The sequence below is a fragment of the Melospiza melodia genome, chromosome Z (genome assembly GCF_035770615.1).
Source record: "Melospiza melodia melodia isolate bMelMel2 chromosome Z, bMelMel2.pri, whole genome shotgun sequence".
Lineage (NCBI taxonomy): Eukaryota > Metazoa > Chordata > Aves > Passeriformes > Passerellidae > Melospiza > Melospiza melodia.
Genome location: NC_086226.1, coordinates 60,888,865 through 60,907,468, shown reverse-complemented (window position 1 = coordinate 60,907,468; position 18,604 = coordinate 60,888,865). Strand labels below are relative to the sequence as shown.

The following is an 18,604-nucleotide window of genomic DNA, read 5'->3' as shown; positions in this document are numbered from 1 at the left end:
CGAGAGCCAGCCCCGGGCTGCGGCCGCCGGCGGGCGTGAGCGGGAGATCGCGCCTTATGCAACCGGCTCAGGGAGAGGCCGCCGCCGCCTCGCCGGCAGCAGCAGCAGCAGCAGCAGCAGCAGCGGCAGCAGCAGCAGCGGCAGCAGCAGCCCGGTGCTGTGCGTGAGTCCCAGGGCCGAGTGGGGAGAAGGTGTCCGGCCTCAGCCGTGCGCGGGCAGCGCAGGCACTCCCGCCTCGCTCCCGCCGGGCCGTCCCGCAGGTGCGGCGAGGCTGAGGCGGGCGGGGGCTCCGGCCGTGCCGTGCCGTGCCGTGCCGTCGGAGCTCCCTGTCTCCCTTGCTCCTGAGCGGTGTTGGCCCGGGCTTCCCGCTGTGGACGAGGTGAGGGCGGGAAGAGCCTCAGCCCGTGCCGGCCTTCGCCTCTGCGCCCTGCCGGGCCGTGTGCCCGGCGGCCCGGCTGCGGAGAGATGCGTGGCTGGGACGACCTTTACCCGCTCCCAGTGCCGCCCTCCTGGGTACCGGGGGCTGCTGTCGGGATTCTTTCCTTGCACTTCATCCAGAAACTCCTCTTCCCCTACTTCTGGGCCGACCTGAGATACCTGCTCAAAGTGGTGACCTATGGGGCGAGAATGGAGATGTACCGGCTGCAGGGGAGGGTTGTCACTGTCCTGGACAAGTTTGTGAAGCTGGCGGAGAAGCAGCCCCACAAACCGTTCCTCATCTACGAAGGGACAGTTCACACCTACAGAGATGTGGACCGGAGGAGTAACAGGATAGCACAGGTCTTCCTGCAGCACGAGGCTCTGAAGGAGGGGGACACGGTGGCCTTGCTGATGGGGAACGAGCCAGACTTCATCCACGTGTGGTTTGGACTGGCCAAGTTGGGCTGCGTGGTGGCGTTCCTCAACTTCAATGTCCGCTTCAGATCTCTCCTGCACTGTGTCAGTAGCTGTGAGCCCAAGCTACTGGTTGTGGGAGCAGGTAGGGTATACTCCTCATTCCTGCATCCAAAGCTTTTAATGTCACGTCTCCCACATACCTGGCCCTCCAGATTGTTTGTTGGAAACCTGATTTAGAAATGTTCACAGAATGAAAGAAATACGGAGCTGGAGAAGGCTTCAAAATGTTATAAAGCTTCAGCCTCTCTGGCAGAATCAATTATATCTCTGCTTTGTGAACATCCATTTAACTTTTTATTAAATAATGTGTATTACAGGAGAGTTTTCCACATCTGAGTACAGCCTGTTCTGAGTGTTTAGTTGTGTCAGCAAAAGTGTCTCTGAAAGCATTAAAATTACCCATTAAGAATAATTTCCCATTACTTCTCAAACAGTCAAATTTAATCTTACTTAAGTAATGTACTTTATTCTCTTGTACTACCTGACCATCTGTCTACTGATCAAACACACTGCAAAACTGGAAGGTCTAAACTTGGACTGTACAGCCTCTGCTGTTCAATTGTTTGCAGAGGTACGACAGTTTTACAAGAATAAAATTTTGGAAATAGAGTACATGGGAGGTTGATTCATAATAACAAACTTACTATTGGTGTTGGATTGTCAAAGAAATTGCTGTGTTTGAATAGGTAGTGTGTGTGGTGCAACTTTCTGGAGTATTACATTTTTATTAAATACTTCAAAAGAATTTAAAATCTTGTTGTAGGCATCCTGCTCATTGTATGTTCAAATTGGGGTTAATTGTATAAACTGAAGACAGATCCAAAACATTAACTTGCCAAAACTCATTATGATGAAGTGAAAGTGAACCTTCAAGGCTCAAAGACCACACAGAAGCTTGACACTTGATTGGAAGAAAATATAACTAAATATTGCATATTATTTGTCTCATATTGTCCCTTCTCTTTAAAAGTGTTGTTTCAAGTCTCCTTTGCCTTTTTTCTGTTGCACACCTTCTTGCTGTAATACTGTTACACAAGTTGTGGGGTTTTACACCCATGACACCTAAATGATAGAATTTTCTTCCATCTGATATCTACTGCTATAAAGCTGTGTTTTCAAAAATTTTTCTCTTGCATATTCTTAAATTATAAATCTTCTCATTCTGATTCTATATGGTTTCCTAGTTTAAGATGTTTGGTAATTAGAACAAGCCAATGAAAACAAAACCAATTTAAATATAATCCACATACATGATAACAAGAGTTCTGAACTGACAGCTTTTCATTTTGCTTTCTTAATTAAAAAAAATCTTGTTTAGTTTCTTCTTATGAATATGTACTTTTGAGTGTATGGATTGAGGAAGGGAATTAATGTTCAGGAACTTTCTGCTCGTTGACTGTGGAAAGGGAGAAACTTCGTATCAGAGCTTGCATCTGAGAGAGGTTTTTATTTAAGTTAGAGGTAACTAATGGACGAAAAACGCATTTGCAGAGCAGCGCTGGGAACTGTGTTTCTCGGGTCTTAATTTGCTACCAGCAGCTGATAGTGAGAGCAACTGTGTTGAACTATGTTCTTCTGGGATTCTGCCTCTGCTCACAAGGGAAGAGCTGTGTGCAGACAGCTGATACAACACAAATACCAACAAATTAGTCTCTCAGCTGGTATTTTACATTTTGGACTTCTTACTTTATTAATGGCTTTTAGTTTCTGCTGTAAGTCTGCTGGTCCCATGAGCCTTCAGGACTTAGAGGCTCTTTTTTGTTTTTATCTGTGAAAGAAGTTAAAGTTGCTGCGTCCTCAGCTATTGACCATATAATACAGTAGCCTCTCCAAAGGAGTCCAGGTTTGGCAATTGAAAGTGTACACACAGACCAGTGGCTGTGAGGCCTAACTCATACCACTCTTGAAAGAAACATATTGAACCTAATTGTTATAGATAATAATTTCCCCCTGATGTTCATAAAAATTTCAGAGCAATGTTTAACAGTGGGATTACACAGTCAGCTACATAATTCTTAGAAATCTATTAAACATCTTTTTGTTCAGTGTTATTGTGACTATCAAGGGATTCTTCCTCATCAATAAACAAGAGTTGTTCCTTTTCCTCTTGTGGCACCATTTTCACAGAACTGTGGATAGTTTGAACGTGGTATGTATTTTTTTTACGAAGCATTTACACTACAACCGATCCACTTGTGGTCTAATATTTGTCATTGCCATAGACAGGCATCATGTCTGGCAATTGAGACTGTTTCTGTTTTTTTAAAATCAGAGAATAGTATGTAATGGCAGTATTTCTGGATAGTGAAATTCTTTTAAAACTATGTAGGTTTTTTACCCTCCACAAAGAAATGCAGGTTAACTTAGCAATTCTACTTCTTGCAATGGTTAGAAACTATATCTTCAGTGTTTTGGATGACCTTTGGTCTTATTCATGGACTGCAGCACAGGAGAAATTATCCCCTTAACAATTTTACTCCATGTGTTCATCAAGACCAAATTTGCTCTTGAAATTCTTGTCTGTAACAGCACATTAAAACAGGAGCCTATGTACAGGTTCTACTGATATATCTTACTGTATATCTAGTTAATATTAAGGTTTCATTTATGCTGAAGGGAACCTTCAGCTGCTGCCTGAAACAATTCTCACTGATGATGATTTATGGCAAAATCTTCCCTGCTCAGACTGTTGATGTAGCCTCCTTTTGTGTGAGATGATTGCATCTTGAATATTTTTTGTACCTCATTTTCAAAAATTCTTTTATTTCTTACAAATGTGATACCTCCATACAATTAGGTTTGATATTATTTATGGTTGCATTGTCTTCCATACCTTGTTCCATTTTTCATGTTGCCTCTTGTAAGAGCACTCTCATATGCCTTTTTTTACTCCTAACTTTTGTTGTGTGTGTGCCTGCATATTTGTCAGGCATTGTGGTTTGGTAAGCCCATCCAATTAGTATTGTCTTTGCTTCAGCACTTGGAATCAGACTTTCTTCTGATCTGACAATTCTGTCATACTTGGATTGCTTTTTCTAACTTTAGTTCAGAGTGTTTCAGTAGTGTTTAAGTTTTGTGGATTTGATTTTGTCTTAATGTATTCTATGAACTCAGCAACTGAATGTTTTATTCAGATATGTTATAAAAAGCCCCAGATATGTTATAAAAACTTCAGGATTTCTTTCTCTTGTTGGTTTTCTATATGAAATGGCTATCTCTAAAGTGTGGGGTTTTTTCCTATGACACTGATGGTCTTTTAATTAATTTAGTGCAATCAAGTAAATTTTTTTGTCTTCTTGTCCAGGCTCTGGCTAAAAGGCAAATATGGTTTCTATTATTTGACAATATTTAGTCTTTCTATTCCTTCCATTTGCCTTTGTGTCAGAGAGACAGAGTTTTTTTACTTTAACTTCTCTCATTTGTCTTTGTTCCCAGAATATTTAGCTCTTGCTTTAATTTGTTGCTTAACCTTTTCACACTTCCATTCCCAGAAACATTTTCTCCTGCCACTCCCATTTAGGGGAATGTTTCTTGAAAGAGGTTCAAAAGCTAGAGTTTCAAACTGCATTTTTAATAAAACAGTAGTTAACTAACTTTTATGTCAATGAGGAACTTGTAAAAGAGAAAGAAAGAAACTATGTTCTTCTCTCTCTAAAGCTGTTCATTCTTACTACAGGTTACCAGACTATGCCCCCCTTAGTTGTTTAAATAAGCTTCTGGTTAAACAGAGGAGGCGCTGCTTAAAATGAAGACATCTTTTAAGGTGTTATGTCCTTTTTGGTGCATATTTCTATTGATCGAAGACTTGCTTGAAGAAGGGATTACATTGCATCTGTTCTATCATTGTATCTATAGCAGTATCTACATCAGCAATAGTACTAAACAACACATACCGTTCAGTGAACCACGAGAAATGCACAAATGGAATTTATTTGCCAGGGCATCTCTAATCTATTCCTACTGGGAAGAATTCAGCCCAGAGTAGGACATCCCAGATTGCCATCATGACTTCTGATGCAAGGATTCAGCTGTTAAGGATTGCTTTCTAAACTCCATGAGATTGATTTACATCAGTCCTGATAACAGAGGCTATTAAAGGAGTGTACATGCTGCATGGACACGTGTGGGCAGTGTGCTCTACGTGGCTCTGCTTGAGCAGGGAGATCAGACCGAGTTGACCTCCAGAGGCTCCTTCTATTCACAGCCGTCTTGTGATTTTGCAGTTCTGTACAGAGGTTTGTCTCTCAGCTGTATTGCATTTTTCTGGCCAGAAGTTTTTACTCTTGAGGCACTAGCAGTGCTTTCTGCTGCTGCTGCTGGGTGTATTCTGAGCTTGACAGAAGCATGTCTAAATCCTGGAGAAAGACAGTAAGCAAAGTATTTTTTGAATTTGAAAATTAAAGTCAGTTGATGTTACATACAACTAGAAGTCTCATCTGTCATGTTAGTGACTGAATGAAATAAAAGAATGGATTGTATGGAAACAACCTTTTCTTTTCCATTTAGAATAAAAAGCTATTTAGACCTAAACATTTAGAAGAGGACTGTGGAAGACACCTGCTCTGTTAGACACCATATCTCTATGATGACTTGCTCTTACTCTACTCTGTGTCTTGCCCCTGATGGTCTTTGGGGGTAAAAAAGAGCTGACTGTGATTTGCAAGGTGGTTTCTATTTTGTTATTCTTACTGCCTTCAGTGGCACTTCAAGACACCAGCACTGATCCTGAGCTACATCTGACTTTTCTGCTATTATTACTTTGTGAGAAGCCATGCTGAGTCACTTGGGGAATCAAGTACAAGTAACAATTACTTTCTGAGGCCAGACAGTGTGGGGAAGAGTCCGGACTTGATATAACTTCCTGAACATATCAGCCAGGGTACACATCAAAGTTATGTAAGAACCATTTCTTGGAGTTTTCTTTCTGAGTAACTTTCTGTTCAGTACAAACTGATCTCATAATCTAATGTATTCCTTTCATCAGCGTGGGACTGTGTCCTTGCCAACAGCCTGCATGATCTCTCTGCTAGAAAATAACATAAAAACCTTTGTGCAATGGGAAGCCTGGGACAGTAGTTCAAAACATATTTTCCTTGCTTTCTCAAAAGATGTAACTGAGTTATGTATTCATGTGAATATAAAGTAACAGTTTCACAAACTTTTACTGAATGGTGCTTTAAAAGTAAGACAAGAAAAAAAGCAAATAAAAGCAAAAAAACATATCCATCCTGATAAATTCCAGATATTTTTTCCCAGTAGGAGCCAAATAACTAGCAAATGGCAAACATTTGTATACAAGCCGTGTAAACAGCACAGATGGAACTTGCCAAATTTTGTATGAGCAGATATTTCTCCCAAAACAAGTAACCCAAAATCTGAATATACTTTTGTAGTGTAAAGAGTAAGTAAGTATTATTTGGGTAAAACTCCCAAGTTTAAATAGCAGAATTGCTTTACTGTAATTGCTTTTCTGTATGAGGTGCACATACAAGGTGCCTCTAGAAATATACAAATTATAGCTCTTCCAACAGGGCTGTGTCTTCCTGACAGGTGGAAAAGATGATATGTAAAGACTAGACAGCCCTACACAATGTCTGGCACAGAAGTTTTCTGTTTGGGGAAGAAAATGTTAATTGACGATCATTAGAACTATTCTATGGGAATATGTTGTTACAACTGAGAGTCATCTCCAAACATCCCATCTCATGTGTGTTCCAGAAGTAACTTTCAGTTTCTGACACTTTAAATACAGCTGTGTTAGCTTACCTTTTTTTATTTAAGAAATAATTTATTGTTTATTCTGTTCTGTGCTATCTACTGAGAAGTTTGTTTCACGATAACTTTTAATTACAAGCTGTTCATGTATTGTTCCAAGTACTAGATTCCTGAGCACAGAAGAAAAATTATGCTGTGTAATCATTTAATTGTTCAATAGCAGTAAAAAGCTCCAGAGCCACTGGTTTTAAGAGTGAGTGTTTGGAGAAAAAATTACAAGTGTGTATGTTTAATATGATGATTAATCTTAACTGTTTTGGGTAGATATGTTTCAGTCTACCAAAAGGGAACTGTGTCCTCATGTCATTTTTGAATCTTAAATGAGTGCGTCTGCAGGGTTGAAATTAATAGTTCCTATCTTTATTCCTTTGCTGCACAAAAAGGGGGAAAAAAGAAAAAGAAGAGGGAAATCCTCTTCTTTTTGACAGATTTACATTGTAGGTGAAGCTAGTGCATTAATAAAGAATGGTGGAGAATCTATATTCTCTACTTTTGAGAACAGAAATAGAACACCAGCTACTTCCAACACCTCTGTTTCTTTTGCTAGGTTCTACACAAGCTCTCCTTAGTATATTTGAGAGACATATATTCATAATAGGAAGACAAAGTCAGTATGAGATGGTAATATGTACATAGTTATTCCATCACACTTCATTGATTAATATGTGTTAGAAGTAGTACAGTTGTATTTTTCTACTTATTGCTCAAAAATATGCCATAATTCCATAATACCACAGCTAGACAGAATTAACATGCCAAAGAACCTTGACAATCATGGCATCAGGTTTCCTGCAGTTAATACTACTGTTCTTGATATTATTTTTTGTTCAATTTTTTTCACTCTGTTGCTGTCTAAAGTGGGACTGTACTCCAGTGATTCAAACAGCATCTTTCAGATTTAAAGTTATTTGGGTGATTTCTTCTTGAAATCATTCTGCAGTACTAGGAAGTTAGAAAACAAAATTTTTAATGTTACACTAAGTCAAATCTATTTGCTAAATGTTCATAAAATATATAAAATTTGTACTCTGTAGGCTTTAGGTTTGTTAAACACGTTTAGTTAATGATAGTAGGCAGTATATCTGTAATAGCAATTGTGTGTTATTAATTAAAATAACTACATCAGTCTATCATTATTAAAGCAGCTTTCTAAAAGATTAAAAATCTTCAGTTGTTTTGGCATAAAATTTATGCATATGGTATCCATATTTATTATTTGTGAAATAATAAATATAAATACCATATGCATAAATTTGGAGTTTGGAGTTGACATCAGGATTTCAAATGCTGGCTCTGGCAATGCCTCATTGTGAGGTTCTGGGTGAGTCATGTCAACTTTGTTTATTCAAAGTTTATTCAACTTTATTTATTATAAGAACTGAGATAATAAAATAAATTTATATCCATAGGTTTATTTGTAAGATTAATTACTTAGACTGAGATGTATCAAAGCCCTAAGGTATAAATGAGTTCTACTGGAAACAGTATTGTTCCTGTTCTTGGTATGTTTCCTGGATTAGTATTTTAATGACTGTGCAGTATTCTGAGAAAGTGACATTGTAAAAATGCTTCAAAATATAAATACCAAATAGGTTATTTAAGGATTATATCTTCTATATATTTTCTTTTTTATTTACTCTGGGAACTGCTCTCATTGTTTCTTTCCTGATAAGCCAACAGAATAGAACTTAGTTAAACTGCTGTTTCTTTTTAAATTACTCACTTCTGTGCTTTTGAAAAAAAAATTAGTTCTCAAAAGGAGATTGCTGTTGAGGGCATCCAAGGAAACCTGTACTGTAATTATCAGTTATGCATATATCTGCCTCAATGAATTTCTTCAAGATTTATTTGAAGTTGAAACTTAACCACATTTCATTCTAGTCTTAACAATGACTAAGTGTTACCTAAAATCATGTGGACAATAGGAGCAAATAATCAAGGCTCACAAGTTTGCCTTGACAGCTAGTTGACCATTCTACTATGGGATGGGATCAGCGGTATTTTTAGCATATTATATCTTGTTTTCAGTGGATTTTCATTCTAGTTCATTGTTATTTTATTGAATCTATATCCATGGAGGTGACTTGCATTTCTTTTTCTATTATAAAAAGTAAAACTTTAAGAGAAAAAATACTTTATTATCTAGGTTTATGAAGGCATAATGGAATTAACATAATTTCATGTTAATTTTTAAGATTTGCTTGGAACGTTGGAAGAAATTCTTCCTAAACTTCAAAAAGATGTTAGTGTTTGGATAATGGCCAAGGACTCCACGTTTCCAAATGTGCATACCCTTTTGGACAAAATAGAAGCCGCATCTGAAGACCCTGTTCCAGTTAATCGATGCTCTGCCAACACTCTCAAGTCAGCTGTGTTATATATATTTACTTCGGGAACAACAGGTACAGATCTTCTAAAGAGTCCATGTTTTCCTTCAGCTTACATCTAGAAACTTGATTTTTCTGAAACTCTGGTATCTCAATAGCAAAATGTCATGTTTCTCATCTAGAAGCATTACTATAGAAAACTGCTCATATTGGGTTTCTCTTCAGTGGTTTATGGGTTTCTCTTCTTTATTTTTTTCCTGCCACATTGTACAAATACAATGAAAGGCTTTACCTCTTATTACTTCACAGCTCAGGTGTTTATAAAACATTGCTTTTTTGGTCAGTTTACAATCATAATAGATAGTATTTTGTGACCACATAACACTCCCTAACTAAAGTTATTAAGATTTTTACCTAGAACTTTAAAAAATAATCTTGAAACACACAAATAGACATTTGTTTTTCTTACATTAAGTCGTTTTTTATGCAGGTCACTGTAGAGACAGAAAATAGGATTAAGTTACTAGCCTTTTAGTTTAGAAACAGATGTCTGAATTGTGCTCCAGCAGCTAAGAAGCTAATACTTAAAAAAACCTGATCACTGACATGAAAGGCAGCATTGTTTTTAAGCTGAGTGGATTGGCATTCTCATTCAATTGAATGCAACAGTTTTAGCCACATGAAGATTGAAAATACTTATGTGGTTTGAGGCTTTGTTCCTTCATACAAATAATAATTTAATTTATTTGCTTCAGGTTCTCAGGAAAAATTAGGAGATAAGAACATCAGTCTCCAATAAGTTAGGAAGTTATAAATATTGTCAAGAGACGAGGTTTTATTTGAAATTCTACTAATAGAAATATGCTTAAGCTTGCTTGTTAAGAGTTGGGAGTTAAATTAGCTTAAAAGAAATTACAGAATTATCCAGATGAGATGATTTTGTTCTTACAATTAGAATCAGAGTATCTGTGTGAAGTCTCAAGTTTCAGTTATGTAGAATTTGAAATATTTCTGAAACTTTGTATGAAATACAAGAATTTACCTTGAATTTCTATTATGTACTATGTAACTAATATCATAAGGTTTGTGTAGTCTGAAGAGTATGGAATAACTAATTCTGAGTTACTGAACATTTTCACATGTTTTGACTGATAATCTTAGTTAAAAGAAAGGAGTGTTTTGCACAGTCTGTAGTAATCTGTCTGTAAAGGCAGAAGTAAAAACTCAAGACTGTAGAAAACTTTTTACTATAAGCAATTTATTGGCAACCTAGGCGTATTTCCTTTTCACTTAAGTGTAGAAAAGTGGAATAGCTATCAGCTCTCCACATATTATACTTCCAGCTCTAGCTAAGTCTTCAAATGAACCATAGCTTTGCAGAATAGGTGAGAAAACATTGTGAATCATTATATTTTTTAAAGTATTGAACTGTTCTCACCGTTCATCATCAGCCTAACTCAGCCTGAAATTTGTGTGTGTGTTTAAGAACACATATATTATGCAAGATCACATCCCCTACTCAGATTAATAGGTGAAGGGTAGTAGCACAAGAAGCCCTTGCCTGAGAGTCTGCATGTTGCTGAAGACAAGTGCTGTGCTGAACTTGAGCAAACTCTTTCAGAAGAACCTAACTGATGTGGTCTTCTCACAAATTTCTTTCTTTTTTGTTAATTTGTCATAGGCTTCGTAGAGTTCTAAAACAAATAGGAAGATGTATGATTCTTAGATAAGCACCCATTGTGTGACCTATTCCATGAAGATCCCGTACCTTTCTTATTTGCCTTACTATCACTATGACTCTTGCCTGAACAAGATCTGGTGTGATGCCTCTTTATGTTAAAAGAGGTCCATATCTACAGTACATTTTTTGTCCCTTCTTGCTTTCTATAATTTGCTAGCAGCAAACCAGTGAGTTTCTTCATTTCTCCACTTATTTGAATGACTGTGACAATAGCAAAGAGATGAGGTTACAAACTGGTTAATCTTTATATAAACATGCAATATTGTATTAAACAGACAGTTGTCTATTTAGGTCGTCTAAAAAGATGGTTGACAGTTTGATTACAGAAGTAAAAATTGACTCTCTTGTGATTTTAGAGACTTCATACAGATTCCCTTTAAGAAATGCTTTAGTGCATTATTTTGATTTTATTACAGGTCTTCCAAAGGCAGCAGTCATTAGTCATTTACAGGTTCTTAAAGGAGCTGCTGGACTGTGGGCTTTTGGTGCTACTTCAGAAGACATCATTTATATTACTCTGCCCCTTTATCACAGTGCAGCTTCTCTTCTTGGCATTGGTGGATGCATTCAGCTGGGTAAGGCTTGTTTGCTTTTGTTGTTAATAGAGAATGAATTATTATAAAAATGTCTAAAACATGCTTAGGTTCACTAGCCCTAGGGAAGCTAATGCTTTGCTCAAATTCAGTGAGTAGTCTTTTTTGGAATAACTGTGTATTTTGGGGAGAGGGGATGTTTTGTACTAACAAGTGATCTCTACAAGCTCTCTTTGTGGTGAAGAATTAGTTGTCATAATTTGCATCACAAATGTTTTGAGTTCTTCATATTTAGGTCAAAAGGAGGCTAAGGACATATACAGTATTTTGGCAGTGTGTATGGTGCATTAGTGTATGTACGACTAAGCATTGTACAGTAGAATAGAATTAAAATGTATTTGGTGAACTTAAAATATTGACAAATACATTGACTACTACTGACTGTGCAAGCTTTTTCATGTATTTTTAAATCCCTTAACTTTTTATCCATTTGATTTGTGTACTTTTGTGTTTTAACACTGGCAAAAAATCAGATGTATTACTGAGACAATGTAGGTGTCCTCAATGGCTCTTTTCTAAAAGATTTATTTCGAACTCCATGGCAAATACTTTGTTTCCTTATGGGTCAAGTTCAAGTCAGAGCAAGGGAAAAATCATTTTATTATGGGTTAATAATACAGTTATGAATCAGCATTAATGAATACTTTCTTGAGAAATAAGGCTTCAGTGATACTCACTTGATTTACTAATCAGCCTGAATCTTTTGGATTTTTCAGCTTGAAACGCTTGAACACAAGAGTTCATGTTAAACTCTTAAAATATGTTACAACACCAACAGTGTTGTAAGAAGAGAAGCTGACTTGTTTTTAAGCTCTGATCTATTCTGAGACATTGCTGTCTCAGCCAGGAGGCTGATTTCCTCTGCCTTCTTTGCCTGCCAGGTTTGAACACATATCTTCAAATAAAACAGCTTAAATACTGCCTAGTTCTCTGAGCAAGGCTGTTTTAGTTCCTCAGATGATCTGTCTTATAGCTAAGCTGCCACATGGAGCAATTGCCTAATTTCATTTTCCCTACTGTTTCCATAAAGGTGCAACCTGTGTGTTAAAAAAGAAGTTCTCAGCTAGTCAGTTTTGGAATGACTGCAGAAAGTACAACGTGACTGTCATCCAGTACATTGGAGAACTCTGCCGTTACCTTTGCAATCAGCCAGTGGTAAGTGGAATCAAAGTGATGCCTATTTGTCGGTCAGTACATTTATTTTTCTTCAAGTGGATATGGTAAAAGGGAAATTAAACTGTATTAGGCATGTACTTCTGCCCTTCCTTTTATGTGAGGTTCTGCAAATATGCGGTGATATGTAGATGCTTAAATAAAAATAATGGCTTGAATCATGAAGATATGCTAAAAGTATTATAAGGAACAATTTTGACAATAAAAACTGATTCAGTATCATCTGTGATAAAGTACTGTTTCGTGGAATTTTGCAAGGTAAGTTCAAACAACCAGGAGTACTTTCCAATGCCTTTTCTAAATTTTCAGAACTCTTTTCTTGGCACCTGTGTGTGTCAGAGGTCTCAGAGGTCTCATATTTTGTACACTATGTTTTAGCACTGTTTTGTTTTGCGAAATGTGCATATTCTGAGACCATCTAAATAATATTTTTAAACTTAGAAGGGGCTTGGTCTAGGTTAGCAGCTGTTTCTTCAAAGTGAACAATTTGCTTTTTTATCCAATTATAGAACTATTCTAGACAACAAGTATTTAGCAGAACAGAAAGAATTTTGTAAAAATATACAGAAGTTGGATGCAGTGCAACTGTTATCGCTTTGAAAAGCCTCCCTTTGCCGCTATCATAATTTTATTTTGTTATTTCACAAAAATAATCAGTGGTTTATTTCCTTTTCAGTGAATCTTATTAAAATGACTCATCTCTTAGGAAAAGGTACCAGAAACTCAAAGTATTTAATTTGAAAATTATTAACATCATCCTTAAGCAGTATTCTAAAATAAGGGAATGCAAATCAGTCTTGTTTTCCAACAGAATAATAATTTGCATTAATATTGGAGTTGCTAACCAAAGAATGGAAAAGGTCATTGGATTACTTTTCCCTGAGGAAAATTTTCAAAAGTATATTTAAGCAATGTAGTTGTGGCTTATGGATCCAACTGCTCTATCCATGTGTACCCCAGTAAAGTAGAAGTTCTTGAATTAAAGGGAGCATGGATGATGGCCTGGTGAAGACCTCTGGTGCTGATGAGAAACCAGAATACTGATACCTTCTCTGATTGTTTTTTGTGCGGTTTTTTTGTTGTTGTGGGGTTTTTTTGTGGGGGGTATGTCTTGGGATTTTGTTTGGTTTTGATTTTTATTTGTTTGGGGGATTTTAACTTTCTAGTAAAATAAACAAAAAGTTAGTCGATAACAAAAAATCAAGTTATAAATCATAAGAAAAAGTCAAGGCATTGTGGAGGCATAGTTTTTATAAATTGTGGGGTTTTTTCCTCCATTGTAGGCTAACTTGATTGCCATAACATCATTTCCCTTCTCACCAAAACTTCGTAACTTCTGCTGTGTTTGCAGTCTGAGATATTAATTATTCCCTTTTTCTATTCTCTTACTGTACAGGAAGAACATGACTTCTTTTCACACTCCTTTTTTATGTTAAAGCACAAATTATAGATTAATATACTTAATTTGTGAAACAAACTCTTCTAATTTTCAATCTTTACCAAGCTACTGTGAAGTAAAAGCAATTTTAAATTGTTCAAATAAAGTAATTTTTACCATCCTTAACTATTTATATACTGCATACAGTGGTTATATAATCATTAACTATTCATTAACCATATAACTATTCTATTTGTTAATTTATGTGCATATTTTCTAGGAGCTGGCTTATCTAAACTCTTTCTTCTGTGAGGCTACAGGGTTTTGTTTTGTTTTTACTTGCTTGCTAAGCCTCCTCAAGAAAAATTCAAATTATAAAACAAATCAGTTTGACAGCTAGGTACTTGTAGAAAAATACTAAGTATCTGTCATGTTAAAACTGGAAGAGAAACATGTTCGCACAAATAAGTGGAAGGTTTCAAAATATCTTATGCAATTTACTCTTAGTTTTCAGGTAAGCAAAACAATTGCCTGAGTTGGATTCCCTATTTAAGTTTCGTTAATGTAGAAGTACAATGTATGCTAGCAGCATGAGAAAGATATGGCGCATTTTAAAGTTATGTCAGGATATTATATGGGCACTGTTCATAAGATTAGAGTTCTACAAAGCCCTTCTCATCAACCCAGATTAAATCCATGGCAATTATCTTATTTTCTTAATTTAATTTAGTGTTTCTTTAACACTAAACTTGAAATAAATGGTATATTGTTTACAATTGGAGTCCATGCAGTGGCCTCAAAGTTCATAAATTCTGAATTGAACTTTGGGCTAGTCTTTGTGGTAGCATGTAGGCTCTTGGCTGAGCTTTCCCTATTGGTTTTGTCTTGTTTGATCATTCTGCCTCCCACTCACATTTGCAAAAGTTCTCAAAGACTCTTGCAGCAAATTTTTCTGAGGTTATTCTGTATCCAGTTTGGTTTAGTAATCTGTTGTCTGGAAAGAACATTTGTTAGAAAAGGAAGTTATCTTTTTTCCTTAGGTACAAGTACAAAAAGATCTGGCTTTATGTGACGTTTATAGATTTTGCTGGGTTTCCAAGTGAGTAATCCTCAAGCCTGTCCTCTTCCAAACACTTCTTCTGCAGCATTTTGATAGTAGGAAAATACAGTTACCAGCATTGATGGCTAATAGCCATCAGCAGCTACAAAACGGATCCATCTGTAAGATATGAGCATGACTACTCCAGTGAAGAAGAATATTTAGAAAATTGATAAACTGGTCTTGCTGGCTGACATTGCTCAAAGTCTCTATTAACAGTGATCTGAAAAACTATGAGTATGGCATAGCAGAGCTCCCTGTATTGCCTCTTAGCAAAAGCCTTGGAATGCTTCTCTTCTAATCCGTGGATATATTTTCCTTAGACACTTGCAGCTAATTTAAATTTTAGCATCTGAACTGTAAATGAAACCTTCCAAAGGCAGTTGCAGATTTATTTCAAATTTGACATAATGATCTATTTAATAATGCATTGTATCCTGAAACTTTTGGAAAGAAGGGAGTGGTAATGCAGTATCTCCTTCCTGCTTTTCTGTAAAGAAGACTTGCATCCTGAAAAGTGTTACAAACAGAGGTTAGAAATCAGTGTCCTTAACCATTATGTCATGTTTTCTACTTTTGTAAGCTGTGATGCAGTGTGACAGTATTTGTATGATTTATGATACCTTGCATGAAATAGGTAAGCTCTCTATTAAAACCAGAGCTCACTTCTGCTTCTATTCAAAGTCTGTGTCACAAATAATTGTATCATTGCTTACAATTTCCCATTTAATATGTGTCCTGTTTTATGTCCGCTTGGTATTGAGACAGTGTTATCCTCTGGCACAGGTAATATTTCTTATTTCCTTGGGGTTACCTAAGTGTATAAGACCATGCTTATCAGCTCTCAGACTTTGTTTTGTTAAGCTGAGGCAAGACAGTCTCTCTAATAGATACAGTTTGGCCACAGGTTCTTTGGATAGGATTAAGCTCTCTGAAACTACTTCAGAGAAGATGCTTAGGATTTATTGTGTTAAAAGTCTTCTGTGTTAGAACAACAGTAGTGAAGAAGGTGAAAACAAGGAATTCAGTGCTACTGGGATAAGAAAACAGAATGAATATTTATTTCCCTACAGTTGACTAAAGTGTTGTGAAAAGTGATGTAAGGATGGGGTTTATGTAGTTAGATAGCACTGTCTCTCACCAAGAAGCAGTTTTCCTTAAAGGAAGGGAATTTAATGGTCACATAAGCAAGGAGAAATTAGTCACTAGGCACTCTAAAATGCAGGTTTTACTTTTAATCACATTTTATTTCCCATTAAAGTTTAGTTCAATTTATGTTTGGTACTGGAAATTGTTCTTTCTGATGTCCTTAAAATGTAGAGTGGAAATGTGTTAAACCCCTTGCAGGTTTTTGACATAAATATTTTATTGAATACCCTAAACCAGTAATGTGACACAGTTGCAAACAGCCACATCTGTACCTTCCTTGGGAAAGCTTCTAAGAATCTCTACGTGTCATTAAAATTTAATTTCTAGGGGTGAATTTTGCAATTTGTTTATTCTTGTAGTGACCTAACCTTTAAAAAAAAAAACCTGAAGCCATCTGCACATGTCATAAGATATCATTCTTAATCCAAGTATTTCTTACTGCAGTATCAGCAGTGCCTAAAATAAAATTGAACATTGTTTGTATATACTGTTAGAGAAAATATAACTTTTAGACTAAGAACATACCCAGCAGATCTTAAAACTTAGAAAAGGCCATGAAATTTGGAAGCTTGTATTTTTTTCTCTCTAGACTGTATCATTTGACCTTGTAAAGAACAGACTGTATGTCATGGCAAACATCTTGTTTTCAACTGCTATAACTACAACAACAGTATTATTTTTGAAAAATGGCTTTAAAACAGATTATAAAACCACCTATTTTTCTTACTGTCTTCTGATACTTACAGATACTGTCCTACCTCTCTTGGTATCCACAAATGATCCTGTGTGTTTTCTCATCCTCCTCAGTAAAAATGGTAATAGGTTTTGAGATGTTCTTCTTGGAAAATTGTTTCTGTGATATCGTTGGAAGCATTAGTTTTTTATATACAAACAGCCCTGAAGGCTAGTTAGAACATCAACTACTGATTCTAGCATGGTGGATCATGACCTAAGAGGTCGTACAACTTGACCAATTTCTCTCCTTCCAGTTTTTCCTAGACTTGTCTTTTGGGTTAAACAAGTGGAGTCATGCTTATATTAAAGCCTGGAAATCACAGCCATGTTTTCACAAAGGGAAGCTTCATATTGCTCACAGAATAGTGTGTGTAACATGCACCACAAGAAATAATCTCTATGCGCTTTAATTCTCTGAACTGACCTTTGAAAAGTTTTGTGTGATTTGTTTTGACTGGTGTGCTCCTGGGACAATCAGCAAAAATACAATGCTTCATATTACTGGGTGGAACACAGACAAAAGTGACTTTGTTTTGTTTCTGAGGAGATGGGAATACAATTAACCAAAATATTTCCTCTTTGAAGAGCTGATTGAAGAAATCTTCTTCTAGAATATAATTCTAATAGATTATCAGGAGATTGGTTATTAAAAATGGGGTGAGAATGAGCTATATTAAATAGCAAGCTACCAGTTTCTGAACTAGAAAGATGTGTCCTTTTCCTAATTTTATTGTCCTTTCTTATAGTGCATCTCTTCACACACTTCCTGTTCTCTTTTATTTGTATTTTTAAATTTGGGTATGTGTTTCGCTCAAAAAATCTAGTTGCAGTTTATAATTAGGCATTACTAAATAATGAACATGGATGTGCATCTTGAAAAATATATCTGTAATAGTAGAGTATCTCCCATCTTACAGTCTGATTGCCCCTCCCATCTTACCTGATGCCCCTTTTTCAGGGCTAATGTATCAATAGAGGAATTGGTGAATGTGTTGTTACATACACACCATGTAAATACTTGAATGCAAATCCTGTCTCATCTGTCTTATCATATTTTATATTTAACAGATGTTTGCATTCTCAGGCCCTGAGATTGCTTTCAGTTTCATCAAGGGCATGATACAGAGAACAATTCATGCTTCCTTTCCTTGAATTATCTTTGCTTCTTCCCATTTGGATATTCCTTATGCAGAAATAATAAAAGAAGGGCAATGAACTTGTTTTCTTGTGTTTGTTTTAAGTAGCTGCTTTAAATGCAGCACATTTTTATGTAGCTGCAATCATGAATACTTCCTGCATCAGTTAGTGTACTGCTGATAACACTCTAAGAGGCATTTACCAACCAGCTTAATCACATAGATATTCCAAGTCATTTATTGAGAGCACTTAAGGGGAAAAGACTGCTGGATGAAAAATCCCAGGAATCTGGTGTTTAATGTAGTAAGGCAGATCTTGACTTGTCAGTTAGTTAATATATGTAAGAAACAAGCATGCGAGACAGAGACATATTGTGTCAAACTGATTTATGATGTGTGCAGATGTTTGGTACACAGTTCAAAGATCCTGGCAGAATGAATGAAAAAAATTCCAGGTGTATGGTAAGAACTATTCTTGCATATTAATGCATTGATGTCAATGAAAAAGATATTGAAAAAATGCTTCACCTTTATTGTTAGAAATAAGTGTATGTAAACTGAACACCCATTTTATTTAAGAATCACTCTGAATTAAGAAAAT

The 18,604-nt window shown here is 36.3% G+C and overlaps 1 protein-coding gene across 1 annotated transcript in view; it reads left to right on the top strand.

The window, feature by feature from the left end:
• Positions 1–288: 288 nt before the first annotated feature.
• The window catches only part of SLC27A6 (solute carrier family 27 member 6), a 40,751-nt gene continuing 22,435 nt past the window's right edge, over positions 289–18,604 (top strand). Inside the window, exons 1-4 of the mRNA XM_063181326.1 lie at positions 289–979; positions 8,868–9,074; positions 11,157–11,315; positions 12,364–12,488. Of these exons, the coding sequence (XP_063037396.1) occupies positions 466–979; positions 8,868–9,074; positions 11,157–11,315; positions 12,364–12,488 (1,005 nt within the window). The 5' untranslated portion in view covers positions 289–465. The remainder of the gene's footprint in view (positions 980–8,867; positions 9,075–11,156; positions 11,316–12,363; positions 12,489–18,604) is intronic.